Source organism: Rhyacophila brunnea, unplaced genomic scaffold, assembly GCF_057557595.1.
Source record: "Rhyacophila brunnea isolate RB1 unplaced genomic scaffold, BYU_Rbru_1.0 scaffold_3, whole genome shotgun sequence".
Taxonomy (NCBI): Eukaryota; Metazoa; Arthropoda; class Insecta; order Trichoptera; family Rhyacophilidae; genus Rhyacophila; species Rhyacophila brunnea.
Window position 1 is genome coordinate 54,338,951 of NW_028232965.1, and position 17,810 is coordinate 54,356,760.

At 32.1% G+C, this 17,810-nt stretch overlaps 1 protein-coding gene across 1 annotated transcript in view; it reads right to left on the reverse strand.

Moving 5' to 3' along the window:
* Positions 1-17,810, reverse strand: part of LOC147068564 (neuropeptide CCHamide-2 receptor-like) — a 250,218-nt gene that overhangs the window by 105,692 nt on the left and 126,716 nt on the right. Inside the window, exon 3 of the mRNA XM_085953002.1 lies at positions 14,321-14,490. Coding sequence (XP_085809128.1) covers positions 14,321-14,490 — 170 coding nt within the window. The remainder of the gene's footprint in view (positions 1-14,320; positions 14,491-17,810) is intronic.

The following is a 17,810-nucleotide window of genomic DNA, read 5'->3' on the forward strand; positions in this document are numbered from 1 at the left end:
CAAAGCAATAAAATTAAATATAACTTTGATAGGCTGCAGAAAATATAGAATATTTTTTATTCATAACAAGCTGGCTAACCCGGCTTTGCACAGGGTCGCTTCGTGGATACATTTATCTTAGATATTTAAAAAATAATAATAAGTAATTATCTTTCCAATATTAAAATATCTGTGTAATACAATATGAAAATAATTCTAATCGGAGTAAAGGTCAAACAAAAGAACACTTAATTAAAATCGAATCCAAAATATGCAAACGTTATTAATAGTAAGAAAATTCAAAATTGGATGAAACAAACAAACTACAAACTTTTTATTTTATACAATACTAATTAATAAACCTTCGTGGGTGTGCACACAACCACTCACCAAAGTTTCATGGCAATCAGATGAATGGTAAAGGCACGCATACGGGACAGACAGACAGACATTCATTTTTATATATAAGATATAGCCTATAAGCTTTGCGCAAGTGCAAGCAATAAGTTGACAAAGTTTTATCGCAATCGGATGAACGGTATGGCAGCGCATAAAATACGAACAAACAAACAAATATTGATTTTTATATATTAGATTTATCCATTTTAATAGATTCAACGAATGTTGTATTAACCTTTGATTTGTTTCAGGTATTTGAACCGGAACTGAACCGAAAACCGGAAAAACCATTATTTTTGTCGGTTTGAAAACTGGGACCGAACCGAAAACGGGCTTGGTACATGTTCAAATACGCGTGTTAATTAATATTCTGATCTTACTCCCCACTTCAGTCATCGAGATATCTCTCGGCAAAATTCTCGTAATTTATAATACATTATTTTAAAAATTATTGCTACGGCCGTGCGGTGCACCATAACCATTGGTTTCGTAGTGTGACGCCGGGCTTTCATACAAGTACCATAAAATGTTATAAATTATAATGGATAATAAAAGCGATTAAAATGAAAATACAAAAAGAGAACATAATATTATAAACACACAAAAGCAGTGAAAATACAATTATACATCTAATTTAAAGAAATACACCGAGTTTACTAATGAGGCCCTATTTTATATTATTTATAAAATAGCGTCCACCTAACCTCACCTCACGCAAGTGGAATACATCAACACCCGAAGCAATTTGGTTGAACATAGTTATCGTCCATAGTTATCGCCCTCCCAATTGGCATTATCAGTGACAGGTTGGCTCTGCACATTGGGAGAGATTAACAACTGATGCTCTCTATTTCTAAGATAGTTATCAGGGACACACAGGTCAACACTGCCCAGAATTGGCATTTATACCTTGTATAAACCGAAAAAAATACGTAGCTAAATAAATATCTCTTCTAAATTGCAGACTGCAGTATGTACTTTCTATTTCACACCCTAAACCTATTTTACTAAATTTAAATTTCGAATTAAGAATGTAGAATCTATAAGGAAAATTTGTGTTTTACACGAAGTTTAGATGTGATATTAATCGAAGTCGTTGACGTCAGAACGTCTTATCAAGTTGACGGGACGGTACTGCGTTGTTCTCAAATGACGCTAGATGTCCAAGACAAATAAAATCACGTAAATGACGTCACTAGTGACGTCATAAATCTATTCGGGCAGAATTAAATCACGTTGGAGCGTAACGTTATCATAATATTATGACAGACTTTTTCACGTGATAATGTCATAATAATTAATAAGCAACCTTCATATTGTAGAAATCACATAAAATTGTTAACACGCCCAGTGCATCTGTTCTATACACAAGACTGCTTTCGTCCGCTATCTAGGGTAGGAAATTATCCAAGTATTAGCACTTATTGTAACAATAAAATTACAATAAGTGCTATGTTTTAACGGCACCCCTCTTGGCTCAATTCAGCGGGTTTATTCTATACACAAGGCGACTATCGACCGCTAAAGTGATAAAGTGATAGTATTTATTACATATTTGTATTGAGGTATTATAATTGTTACAATGAGTTAGCCGTCTAAAAAGTCAAAACTCTCTATCTCGCTCTAAAATTTTTCACAGCCAAGAGAGGTGCTGTTAATATATAGCACTTATTGCAACAATTGCAACCAACGTATTGTAATTGTTGCAATAAGTGCTTATTATTTGATACAAACCTACCCTAGTTAGCAGTCGTAGCGGCCGGAAGCAGCATTGTATATAGAATAGACCCGCAAACAGCTAACTTATTGTAATTGTCACTATAAGTGTTAATATTTCGATACTTTCCTACGCTTGTTAGCTGCCGTAAAGGCCGAAAGCAGTCTTGTGTATAGAATAGATGCGCTGTTCTTGTTTCTGCTAATTGTTTTATAATTTGAGTTACGGTGGTAAAAATTTAATGTTAGCTTGTTGGCGATCGAATTGTAACTGAATAATTGGTAACTGTGACTTTTGACATAAATGCTTGGAAAGGTATAATATGATGTAAATGTTTGGTGGGAGGTTGCAACAATATTGGCGCGAATAAAGTTGTGATCAAAATGAGATGCATGGCCAAAAATTTAGTCTATGATTTCGTCATTTCGCAGAATATTTTACGATCACCACCTCTCTAAATTCAATTATAGAGGGTGCCAACTCTAATGTATTAGTATTTTCATAGTAATTATTCATGCTCATTTTAATTAATTTTAATAGTTTATACGTGTGCGTACGTTAAAATTACTTGCGATATTATTACCATAGATAATATTTTGAACAGAACCCAACTTGCCGTCAGTAGAAAAGAGACAATATTCTTATAGAAAATACATAGTGCCAACCACTAAAAGCAAAAAACGTGATTTTGACATGATTCGAAAATTTGTAGACATATAAAATATGATAAAAACGTTCAAAACGTCATGCAGGTGTCGATGCAGTGTGGTTCAACGTGAGGTGACTTCACTGTTGTTTTGGTGATTTAGGCAGATTTTACCAACTGACAATATTCGTTTAAACAAAGGTTCAAAATGTTCTACGGAATGGGAGCATCAGTCTGACATTTTAAACACCAAGAAAACGGCAGCTTACTGTGACGTCGCGTGATAGTCCGCGACATGCACCATAATATATTTTGCGCTGAGAATCATTCCAGTAGTAGTAGGTATATCGATTTCATAACAAACGGCAAATTTAATACGTGATTACCAATAATTAATATAATGTTGTAAACGGCCACGTTTATTTTAAAAGGTCACGTGACTTCAATAATAAATTTATAAAAATTAGGTAAAAAATAACGTTAATTGGTTATAATTAGGGATACCAATCCCGGAATCCCGAGCTATTTTCGATACCTATGAATCCTAGGATTGATAAACATAATCCCGAAACTTTCGGGATTGATTTTTTTATCAATTTTATGGAAAATAAAATAAAAACGAAAATATAACAGAAAAATACTTTTAATAACAAATGACTACATTAGAAATAAACTGTGAGTTTGAATGAAGCTTGATTTATATCCATGTGTAAGTTGCGGATTCATTTTATTTTTTCACATAAATTTTCACATAAAACAATGCTTCGCACTATTAACAAAGTAACTCCACCATGATCTCATACGTTTTACGGCAGTTTCATATTTGCTGACTACATAATTAGACTTATGAAGCGTAAAGGCCATAAGTACACCATGATTATTTGCTATTTTAAATCTCGCTAACCCAGTCACTAAGTATTTACTATCAGAAACAGCAATCTCATATTAAATTCACATTATTATTTATATTACAATATTATTTACTCCATTAAACTTATGTATTTCCAAGATTGAACGTATACAATATTAACAATAAATGTATTAAATAGTATAAATTATACTAAGATTCATTTTCAACCGATTTTATCAATGTTATTTGTATATATATAAATTTAACAATGGAAAAAAATGCCAATCCCGGGATTGTCAAATTTTAATCATTTTTTTGATAATTTACAATTTAAACTGTAGGTAGTAAAATGATAAATATGTATCTGAAAACATTAAAAAGAAAAATATTGTTTATTTTAGGTCAACGATAAACTTACAATTAAATTGGATGAAAGAATTATGTACCTATGAGCAAACATTATTTCTAAAAATAGAACCAATTGCAAACATTCATTAAATATGTCCAACATTAAAAGCGTTCGGGCTTAGATTCAAACAGTCGAAAGCTCTTAAGCTCACAACCTTGGTATAAATATGAATAGCCAATAGCTTTTAAAGTCGTGGAGCTTTATTGATTTCCCATAATTTATGCAGATACATCAGCGACCAGTGTAAAGTAAATATGTTCCAATATGTGGCACTTTAGTCACCGACAGATGCGAAGTGTTGTATTTTACAATAAATTGCGTTATTTTGTATTGACATTGTTTGTAAAAGGCTACAATAAACGAAGCTTATAAAAAGATTTATCTATTTCGTCTTAGCATGATATCGACTATTGAAAGGATAATGAGCGTAATCCACACAAATTAAATTTTACAGGAGGCACAAAAACGTTTTTCTTATGGCTTTCGGTCAAAGTTGAAATACAGAATAGAAATAATTTTGAAGTGCATGATAATTAAAAATTTGTTTTTTATATCCTTAATATGATATTAATTATTTAGTTAATAAAAAAAACACTAAACATGATGATTTTGTCGTATTTTCCATGTCACTTCCTTTTCTGTTAGAATTTCGAGCTAAATTTACATAATAAATCGGCATTTGCAGCTTACATCCTTTGGACACAACGTGTGTTTGGTCGTGTACAATGTTATTATGCAATAAATCCTATTTTGAAAAAACTGAGGATTACGCCGTTTTTCCATTCTACTGTCGATATAGAAAGATCGAGGAATCTCAATTCCCATGAAAATGATCCTTGTGCAAAGTTTGAATTATGTTGAATCATGGACCCCGAGGATAAAGGAAGCAAAAGGCAATTAAAATATTCAAAAAATGTTGTGTTAGCACCAAATGATTCAATCATCCGGATAAAGGAGTGGCCATTGACAATGTTTTGAGATGCACTTTGCAGTTTTTTATTCGATATATTATACGGCGCAGGACGGATAACAAATATTTAGAGTTATGGAAGCTGAGAATAAAGGAGCGAAAAGCGATTAAAAGTCTTCGTATTTCTTGGTTAGAGCATAAATTAGTAAATCATCCAGAGACTCAGATTAAAGAATCAGGTGTCACAAATCGCATTCTGTAGTTTTCGGTCATATTTTTCGTCACGGACTTGATAATTTAGAATAACCGGTAATTTTGGGTAATCTACTGGGAAAATATTTATAGTATTAAGTAAAGGTGGTAATTGAATAAAGATAAAAACTGCGCACTGTAACATAAAATTTATTTATAGAATGAGAGTATCCTAGTTCAAAAAAAGACAGTTGCTGAGGTAAAAAATAGTTACAGCGAGATATTAGGTACACGTATTGTATTAGCAAAGACATGATATAATATGTTTCGTTGTCGTCAAACGCAATAGTGAGATACGACCTTCAGCAATATTTTTTCTTCATGACACAAGACAAACCAATGACTAATACATAGTAGAGATCAGTATAAATTAATAGTTTGTGTCGTATATCATATATAAACTAATTAAAAATTGTTTCGAAACCCGTTTCCGCAGATGGGTATACTTACTAATAAATTCTCTGATAGAAATAGATTTTTTTTTTTATTTCGACGCAATTGAAAAATTAATATTTAAAAAAAAATGGCCTGGATTAACTTTACAGAGTTTCTTATATAATTGTACTTAAATGAGAAAATATATAGACATCATTAATATTTTAAACGGTAAGAGCACATTGAATAAAATATTACACTTTACGACGTAAACACTTATAAATGCCCACCGATATATAAGTAGTAAACATATTTGGTTTCGGAGGTAGATAAATTGATAATGTTATTTTCCTACACATTCTTTGGCCGTATTTGGAAATTCTATTCGAGTTCAAAAACTTATAGTCATGCCAGGAAGTGAATAAGATTAATAATTTCCAAGTTTCAAATGACATTCAAACCCAATTGTCATGTGACCACGCATGCATGAACCCTTATCAAGTTCTTATAAAACTCTTTGAAGTGGTCAGAGATAGGCTTTGGTCCTTTGGGCAATCAAGGAGGTATGCTGGGATGGTTTCGTAATGGTGATTGTTTTTACAAGAAAGGGTTTTTAACCATGCCATTACATCCAACATGGTGGCAGCAAGCATAGGGAGTAGCCGATGTCACAATGCATTGTATTATTATATTCATCCGAAAATACTTTTAAAACCTTAAATTAAATATTTAGGTTCCACTAATAAATAGTTCGATAGTTAAAAAATAAGTTCGTACGTACGTGCGAGTTTCAGTAATAGATACATGACACTTGTCTAGTTAAGAAGTTTTGTTACGGGATTTTGTGAAATAATCTAATATTTAGTAATTACCAAATCAATTTAATATTCCATCCGTAAGCAATAAAATTGTTATATAATATATATGATATACTTTTTAAAATAATGTATAAATATTGGAATGCAATTGTAATTACTAAATTATCTACTAGCACTGCAGTTTCGAAAAATAATACATATTTTGAAGTTCCTTGATATCAATATAATATAGACAGTATACCTGTTCTGAAAATTTCAAGTTTAACGTGATTAATCCACCTATCAGAGGCACCTAGCGGAAAAATACGAAGAATGTAATTTAAGACATTTTTTTTTATAATTTACATATTAAAGTGTTTTATTAAATACACATTTATTAAATACAAATACACATCTAATTAAAAACATTCAAAAGACAAATAATATGTTTTATTAAAAGTCAAAGATAAACTTTTTTATAATTGTTTATAAATTCGTTTAAGGATCCTATTATTAATAAGTTAATAAGATTTTCTAATGGATTGAATACATTTTTCAATAATATTTATTTATTGATTGCGCGTACATTTGTAACATAAATCACCTTTGAACATCAAGTCACGCACCGGGTGACTCAACAAACAATACTTAACATATCAACAGCATAAAAGGTCAGTGCCTGGCATCCTACATTTATAACCCAATATTGAAGTTAGATTTGATATAAATAAAAAGACTATGACAATTTTTCGAAATTAGATATATCGTTTTGAGAGTGGATAGCCACCATACAAATACAATAACACAGGGATAGTCGAAAGGAACTAAAAGACCACAGAATCACCCTAAAAATCAACAAAAAATATTGTCGATCTGATCGAGTCCAAGTACGTGGCAGCAAAAAACAAGGACCCAAATGGGTAGAAAAGTTAGGGTAGGTCTTCATCAAGTAGTTGGTTAACACCGGTTAATGAATAAACTGATGATACTATATCAACAACAATTACAAGATAAAAAGAACTTTTTATATATAACTTTTTTAAATTTTCTGTTGAATTATTATGCTCAATATGCTTAAACTTGTACTTGATATGAAGTAAATAAAAAACAAATAAACAAATATACAATACTGAAATGTATCATTTCGACATTTCATTTTGATTTCCATAGTAACGCACGTATACATTAATAATTTAGTTGCCGCCTTCATCACTTTTTCTTATCACTTTTTACGGATTTTTCTGAAATAACTTTCCATACAAAACAGAATTAACTGAAAATGCTTCAATTCTGCTTAAAGATGGCTAAAAGTATTAAAAAAATGCATTGGCATCGTGCTCTGATATATTCTAAAAGTTTCAAATGTCTAGCTAGGTCGGGAAGTTAGTTAAAAATCGATTGCAAGATTTGTACTGGACAAACAACCGCCGGCTAATAAAAACGTGGTAATATTGTCGATCTGATCGAGTCCAAAGAAAGTACGTGGCAGCAAAAAACAAGGACCTACAAGAGTAGAAAAGGTTAGGTTAGGTCTTCATCAAGTAGTTGGTTGACACCGGTTGATGAATAAACTGACGATATTATATCAACAAAAAATAAGCCTCGCTATCGACCCAAAACCGTTTAATTTTGTGTATCTAAGAAACTATTGATTTACTGTATGTACGTATGTATTACTGATGGTACTGAACCATGCTTCATTCATTTGACTGCGAGAACCGCCAAGTAACAAAAATTAATAATTAACCACCATTCATGCTAGTTACGCCACTGCTAAAAGGAACGTGACATGCTGTTACAGCGCAATATCACGTGTCTTGTTGAGACGCAACCCAAGTTAATCAATTGAGATGGGACAAGACAGGATATTGCTAGGACAAAGGTGCTAGCCACTTCCTCTACACACATGCTACGCCAGATGTGCTACGCGCCTCTACGATTTACGTCACGCTACATCCTATGCGGGTTGTTAATTCCTGTAGACACTGTATCACGCAGACACATTGATCAGGCTATTTTCATTCATTGTTATAGCCAGAGACCTAGAGGGTTTATTGAAATTAGAGTAACTGTATAAGAATCTCCCACAGATTACAGTATTTAGTTACATAACTGCTTCTAATTCGATGTAGGGATTTATTACTAAAACAAAGGAAACAATGAATATCTATAACGCGTGACCCGGGTCAACCGATTTTTTTGTAAATATATCGATGGCTCAGTTCCATAGAAGGACAGTCCAAAATCTGATGTTTTGAGTTATATTACCCATTATATTCGAATATTGCTCCTTTTCAATTCCAGGTGAGTCAAAACTTTGATCAGCCATTACTCAAAACTACTAATTCCTAGTTGTCCCACTATGGAACTGAACCATCGAATAATGCCTAATTATATAGACACTTACTTATACATAATATATAAATTAATGTACTTTAATATTATATTGTTAACGAAAGATTTTAATAATTTCATAAATTTCACGATTATTTTTAATTACCTAAATATAAATTAATGTAATTTATTATTATTTAATTAACGAAAGACTTTAAGATTTCGTAAATTTATTGATTATTATTAATTAGTTATATATATATCAGTGGCGAAGGGTGGAGATAGGTTATTAAGATACGCCATAAATAGTGCATATTAAACTTTGTCAGTCATATTTATTTTCACTGAAATAAGACAGCAATAATTTACAGATGGTGTTGGTTAGTTTTTAAAATTCAATTGAACCCTGCGAGAACCATGCCATAATAGATAATAATAAAAAAACTCGTTTATCTACCAAATATCTAAAATTATGCAATTAAATCATACATAACCTTAGATATTTTATAGATATAACAATATTTTTTATCCATTATACTTTGGTTTAGGCAAGGCTTAGTGAATCTTAAAAAATGAACTAATATTATGTATAATAATATGTATTATTAATCCCATGAAAATAAATGAGTACATTAGTATCAAACTGGGACATACGCCACACTCCACTAAATTCATGTTTTTATTGATTCAGGTAGTGTTAGTGATGCTCTTTTCGTCAATTTCATCGACAGTATCAAAAACAGTCGTTTTCATAGAGATTTCTGTGTTTAAAGGTTGTGTATAATATAAAAACGGACACTTGCAAGGGACATTTGCATGCTATCCAATCGCTAAGCTGGAATCTACTCAAACTGTCATGGCTGCCGGGATTTCGGCATTAAACTTTCGGTCAAAAGCGGACACTGGCGGACACGTACGGCCGTTTGCGTATCAAATACGGACTAACGCAAAAATTTGTGTCAAAAGCGGACATTAGCATATTTGAACGATTATAATATTTAATATTTACAATATGAATTTCTTAGATTTAACTTAATAAATGTGATTCTGAATCTTTAAGCATAACTCAAGTATTTTTTTTTATATATATTATGTTTCAATATTTATATGAAATGAAAAATCACCTATCTTGTAAATTATTGCAGATGGCTCATGTCCCACTTTGATACCAATGTACTCAAATAAATATGAATGAAAAAGCGTGCAAAATTTTGTCGTATATCAAAACTATTATTGTTTGGTTTAGGCAGGGTTTAATTTGGTTTTTAAAAACTAACCAACACTATCTGTAAATTGAAGTCTTAGTTCAATAAAAACAAATACGTATGACTAACAAAGCTTAATTTGCACTATGTATGGCGGATCTTAACAGCCTACCTCCACCCTTCGCTACTGATATATACAAATATATATATTATGTCAAAATGTTGTATCATATTTAGTCGACACTCCTGCAGTTGTAAAGAAACTCATTATCTATATGACAACAAAATATTACTTGTCATTTTGTTACATAAATTTAATTATTTTGATTTAACTTATTCCGGTAAGGTATTATAACCAGCGGTGGCCGGTGGTTTCCAAAATTGCTTTCATTGGGGGTGCACTAAAAATTCTCTTACCTTATTTAAAAAGCATATCAATTCAGCGTTGTTTCTGTTTAGCGAACACCTCAATCACTTCTCATTAAAGTCTGGAACTGTTTGTAAAAGTTTTTTTCTAAATGCTTAACACAGGTAGACAGTTAAGTCTGTCCTGATTCATGGTAAGTATTTCTTAAAGACGATTTAATTCTTTTAATGATTGAAAAACACTTTCCACAGATGTCATCGGACCATCCTTTTTTTATTCTGACTCTTTCTTCCAAGGAATTCTTATTATTATTGATAAAGTCTACGTTTACCGACATCATTTTAAAACACATACACTTCACTGATTAAACTATCATTATAATGTATTAGGTATTATGAATATTTTATTCAAAATTTATCATTTTGAAACACGTACACTTCACTGATTAAAAAATAAGTATATAATATGTATTACTAGCTGACCCGGCAAACGTTGTTCTGCCATATAAATTATTTCTAGTGAATATTTTGGTTGTTAAATAAGAAATACCGAATTTATCGTAAGTGTATGGGGATGGGATCTATGACAGAAAGAGGAATGGAGCGCTGTAGACGATGACCGCCGATAAAAACAAAAAAAACACCAACCATTCATTTTCTCAATTCAAAATGAGTAATGATGTTCATAATGAATGAATTACCTTTGACAGGATCTCGTTGTTTAATGTGTATGCAATATCCGTCTTGTCCCTTCCAGAAAATTAGCGGATATTGGAGAGCGTCGTATGAACGGTGTGCGTCAGCGATGAACTCCAGATTATTGTTTCTTCTTCAAATCACGATTTCTCGCGTCGATGTGCGGTCGCCAACCATGATTCCAGCAATGTCGTTAACAACAGGCGCATTGAATCGACGCACGTGCTCTCCAGCTGGTGTTTTATCAGGATTGATAACAATAGCGTGATTGTCACTTTGCAATTCGTGCATGTGTGCTTTGAAGAATTTCAATAATTCATTGTGCTCATTCAATATGGCGTCCAGTTCGCCGACGATGCGCCTGGCATTAGGCAAATTGAGGTTATTGTAGCCGCAACGTGCATCCATACGATTGTTGTCCTCACTGCCCATGAAGTAGATTTGTAAAAAAATATGTGGTTCGTTTGGCATTGACAGCAATGAGACTACTTTGTGGTATACATGGCCTTTGATTTTGAACGTAGAATGGAATTGTTGACCATTTGTCGCAGTATCTTGAACTATTTCTGTTGCTCTGAACGAAGTCATTTGGAAGCATGAATTGAATGTGCGAATGGACTTCAGGAACAGGTTTGAATCTGGAACCGTGCCGATGAGCAAGCCGTTCAATGGTTCTGGTGGTGTCTCAATTTCTGGTAGTTGCACTTTTCCTAATCCGCAACACATCCCGGCTGACTCATGTTTGAATTTGAGCGCATGACAATGGGGACATTCTTTGTCCATAGCACCAATAAGCACTTTCGGATGAGCGGAATATTCAATATCTGGCTCGTACTCGAATGCGAGACGAAGAAACGAAGCGGATGTAAATGCTCGATGTACTTGTTGGCGTTGTCAGTCATTTGCTCTGCGTTTGTTAACTACGAACCGGCACGCTTGGCTCCGTTCCAATTGTCGTTGTTGATTTCGTTCAGCTCGTGATTCTTGTGATTGATATGCACGCAATTGCGACATGCTCACACGCACGTTTTTGTTATCTTGTTGGATTTGTCCGTCTGTTCTTTCTGCTCTACTATTTTGCATGTTTGTTGCTTTATTCGTTCGGCGGCCCAAATGGCCCCCCTTGCGTCTTGCTGGCATTATGCACTGTAATACACGCACACAAAAATAGATAAATTAAAATAAATCGTACACAATTTTGCACGCACTGCGTTGTGATATGCCGAATGAAATGTCAAAATGATGCGCTGCTTCTCTTGAATTCTTCTCGGACGTAGCGCCATCTGTCATTCAACAACATAAATAATTTCGTTCTGTTTGAAATACGAACGACGGTTAAATTTGTTCATACAAAAATAATAAAACCGCGATTAAAAAAATGGGAGGGTGGGGGTAGGAGGGTGAAAATTTGGGGTTATAGGTATTTTTTGATGCCAAATAATAAAAAAAATACAAAAAAAAATTGTCAAAAAAATAAAAGAAAAAAATTTCTGGATAGAGATACCCTAATCACCTAGCGGTATGAAATATACTTGTTGACCTATTCTCATACCTAACAAATATACATAAAAAAATTCATAAAAATCGGTCAAGCCATTTCGGAGGAGTGCGACCACAAACATCGTGACACGAGATTTTTATATATATAGAGATTATGAATCTTTCATTCAAAATTTATTTTTATGAACAAAATTATGGAAATAACGTGACAAAACACCTAAAAAAGCCGACTATAGATCGCAACGACAGAAAGCATACTGAATTGTATTTTAAGTAAATAATATTTGAAGAAAATATTTAAAAAAAAAAAAAAAAAAGGCAAATTGCCTGCATTGTTAAAAATATGACATATTATAATAATTCACTCACTTTGAGAAAGAACATCGTGACTAATATATTATTTTTTTATAAATTATGTTCAAATATTTGCAAATATAGAACGATTTAAGGATCGTATCCATAATATTTATGTTGAAAATCAATTTGTATTCAATATCAGCTTATTTTCAATGAATTTATGAGATTTAAATAAAAAAAATCTATTTTTTTTAATCCTGCTAAATCTCAGTTACTACATTTTCCCGCGTATACCTACTGTTTTTTTTCTGGGTCGAATTTTGTGCTGCGTCCCAAAAGGCCATAAAACTTTGTATGTTTATGACTTGTTTATGGGTTTCACGTGTCGGGTTGAACTGTTATTACACAATGTTATATGAATGGCAAACTAAGATCGATATTAGAGCGCTCAATGACTGTTCAATGGGTGCATGCTTTTGGTAATTTACATGGATTAAATTGCGATAAACGAGTGATGACTTATGAATATCATTGTTGCACATTGAGAGATGTTTAGGAAAAAGGAGTGCAGCGCACATGCATGGTGTTAGAAAAGCCGTAGCTGATTATGACCATACCACGTAGGCGTGAAGTTTGTTAGGTTTGACAAGAAAAATGACGTAGATAGAGCGAGGCCGAGCGAGAAAAAAACGATGCTAAAAGCTTCATGTAAGGGCAGTCGGATTTAATAATGGTAACAGTAATTACACCTAGAAATTAGAAGAAATCGTAATCCGTGCAGGTTCACGATTAAGCTGTTTCACTGTAAAACTTTTCATTTTAACAGGAACTTGGCGCTCTTTATTATTTATGGTTAGTTTTTAAAACTGCTTTGTGAATATTTCGTTTTGTCTGTAAGTTAAGTACTTTAAAAATAAATAGGTATTGGTACCGGTATTTCCTATTAAATACCGGTATTCGTAAAATATATGGAAAATATAGTTGTATCCACCAATAAATAGATAGATATAAAAATCTCTTACAACATTAATATTTCATAGATAAAATATTTAAATATGTACATTTTATATGTAAACCTTTAAAAATAGGTAAAGGTGAGATATAGTACTTATAGTAGACATGTTTATGTAAACAAATGATTGGTAGTTGAATGATTGGCACTTTCTTCTTTGAATGATCTTTCAGTAAATTTATATTATGAAGTGATCTTAGATGTGTATGTCCCCCACTGATGATTCCACCTAATGTTTTATTAGTTTATTGCACTTTTTATACTAACACGTCGAATGGCAATGGAAGTAAATCAGACATCGCGTAACCCGACAAAAATTTACAGTCCTGTTAAATATTTTATGTTAGTATTAATACATTTTGATTCCACTTTCAACACCGAATATATCGGTATTGTATGATTTTAAAACCGATATTTTGGTATCGAAAAATACTGAGATACCGGGTTTGAAATACCGGTATTGCAATCCCTACTTTAAAGAAGAAAAAAACGTTATTATTTAGATATGAGATTGTTCATAATGTATATTCTAATGAACCACTTCCTGTTTGCTATTTAAATTAAAGGTAATCTCACTTTGTATAAGCGTCGTGGTAGACTCCTTCGAGGAACGGAGAGCAGATGTATATGGTGTGGTTTTTCCCCAGTGAGATCGGAACTGCGTCTGAGATGATGGCAGCTGGCAGGGCGCAGATTATCGCGAGCAGCCAGATCAGTGAGGCGCTCAGAACTGTTAGCGGTCGAGTCTGTAAGCATAATAGAACAGAATAGAAGTACAGATTTATGTAGATTTGTGAAGACTTTACATATAAAACATATCAACTACATTCCATTTAACCATATTAATATCATCCAAAGTTTCATATTACCCTCTTAATATGAATAACATCAGACCATGATAACGGAACTTCATTTTTTTTATCTAAATAAGGTTGTAGTCAGGAAATTGTTTACTATAATACTTTTTGTGTCCGGAAATTTGTACGTATACAGTTCACCGCAAGACACTTCTTCGTGAGCCGCTGTACGTGAAACATGTGTTCGTATAACATTTTTAATCAAATTACGAGTTCTTCGTTGAACATTTCACCGTAGAGTATATTTGTACGTATGTTACAAAATGCGGTGCTAGTTTGCAAACAGTAATGTTTCAATTAAATTCAATAAGAATTTTATGAGATGTCTTTATTGGTTTTAAATATTTTAAAGTTGACACTATATACATAATATACCTATACGATATTATTGTATTTATAATCTACTTACCTACCTATTTTCTGCTGTGTGTCCATTTTATTACGATGGTTTTATTATGTACTTTTAAGTGTTATATTTTGACATGAATATTGTAGGTTAACCGAAATTAAAACTTCATTATAATAACATTGTAAATAATAAAATTACATTATTTATTTACAATTCATTGTGTATACCTACTATATACCTAGATCATTACTGTTTGAAAACTAGCGCCGCATTTTGTAACATACGTACAAATATACTCCACGGTGAAATGTTCAACGAAGAACTCGTCATTTGATTAAAAATGTTATACGAACACAAATGTTTCACTTACAGCGGCTCAAGAAGAAATGTCTCACGATGAACTGCATACGTACAACTTACATGTAACCAATACTTTTATAATAAAGCTTCCCAAAAATACATCATGTTTTACGATTTTTAAAATACCCATTTGTCTAAATACGACGTAAGTAGGAACTGTATAATGTAATTAATAAAATGGGTAATTTTATCTTACTCTATTATATTTATTAGTTTTTCCAAATTATTCATCTAATCTCATATATAATTTTACATTTTCCAAAAAAATTAAGCCTGAAATGTGCATGCGTCTTCTGCGCAACTTCAATTGAAAAAAAAACATTATATAATATTTTGAAGCCGATGACAAGTAAACAAAACAAATGAAAATAACATTTCTTTCATTCATATTTCGCACTGAACAATTAATAGTTATTAATACATTTATATGTACAACTGTGGTGGGTCTGACGTGGATTTAATTAATTAATAATTTTACATACCCAAGACATTTTACTCGGCAATAGTAAACAAATACCTATGGGATTAGGTACCATCTATAAATTGTGATATTTTTTCGTACGTAATTGGATGGGTTTTCCATCTAATTTAATAAAATATTAGAAACAATTTGTTTTTGTTTCTCAAAAAGTATTTTCTTCTTATTTCTGTTGTAATCGAGAAGGAAAGTATATAACCCATTTTGTAATGTTATAATTAGGTATTATCGCAAGGCAAATCAAATCACCAAAAGATGAAAGTCAATAAAAGTTCATAAAATTGGTTTGGTCATAGTCAAACAAATTACGTTTTCCGTGAAATGAACTGAATATTTAAATCTGCCCAGTGATTATTATGGCATTTCAACTGAGTAAGCCGGATAAAGTTTTCGGGTATCGGTGTTGGAGAACTTTCTCTTAACCAATCTTCAAGAAGAGCTTTTAAATTAATGTAAGTGAACTTTCACTCTAAGTTTGATGAGGTACTATTGTTGTAATGTATTCTGAGGACCTCTACTTATTGAATGAAAAGTCTGCTTTCATAGGTTAGTCGAGGTTAACACGTTGTTGGTTGTCATCCAAGGTTAAGCTGAAATTTGGCAAGAATTATTGCCCTCATTAAGAATGGCGATCCAAGTGTCAGAGGGTCATTTATGAGGTACCTAGTGCAGTGTCACATTATCGCGATGTTTGAAATCTCACCAGGGCATCTATTCTATACACAAGACTGCTTTCGGCCACTACGGCAGCTATCCAGGGTAGGTTTCTATTGATGTATTAGCACTTATTGTAACAATTACAGTAGGTTAGCCATCTAAACAGTCAAAACTGTCTATCTCGCTCTAAAATTTACCACAGCCAAAAGAGGTACTGTTAAAACATAACACTTATTGTAACAATTACTACTAATTTATTGAAATTGTTACAATACGTGCTAATACATCAATACAAACCTACCCTAGATAGCTGCCGTAGTGGCCGAAAGAAATACTATAATATTATAATAAATAAAAAAATAGAATACATGCGCTGGTTTGGCTTTACGTGTTAGAATACTATTTTATATGTCAAACAAAAGCTATAAATGGCAAATCGTAGTAATTTAATAATTATTAAAAACTCGAATAAAATAATTAATTACTCCAATACTAAATGGTTTTCAAATTACCAAAAAATCGTGACGCTGAAGGCAAATTTTTATTTAATATTTTATTGACACTTGAAATAGTGAATGCGGGTTTAATTCCTCCATCTGGAAAAAGCCACGATTTTTTTAATATATTTGATCCAGAACAAGGATATATAGATTATTGTTAATGACTAACAACAGTAATTCACCGAAAAAAAATTAATTAAACCTCCATCCTCCATCCTCCGGAACCACATAACCTCTGCAAAGGATCGAACATGGTTTTTTACTTTTTATTTAACATTGTAGTTTTGTATGTATTCTTTTGGTCTGATAAACAAATGTTATGATTTGGACCTTCTCTTCATCAACACCAATTATCTGGCAACAGAATTTTAAAACTGCAATTTGTTGATAATTTTCCTTTTAAATAATCAATTCGTAAGTACCCTAAAAATATTATTAATAAAACTAAAAATACCGTCCGTAGTAAAATGTGTATTCACTGAATGAATATATTTTATTTTATGGTTATTTTATGAATAGTTCTGTCTCATGCTGTAGGAAGATTTTTGAAGTTATGCTTCTTTAGGCACGTTTGGAAAATCAGATCAGAGTGTATTTTTGGCGTGTAACATGTAACACATAATTTATTTTTTCACACAAAAAAATACACTCGATTGGATTCGAACCAACGATTGTTCGGTTATTAGCCGAACGCACAACCATTACGCCACAGAATGATATTGCAATGGTGACGATTATACAGTATAATATTATAGTTTAGAATTTTTCCGTTGCTAGGCAGAGAATTTATTATTATCGGCCATTTGCAATTCCTTACGTAAACAAACTAATAAACGTCATAGTAGTGGAAGTTACTTAAAAAATA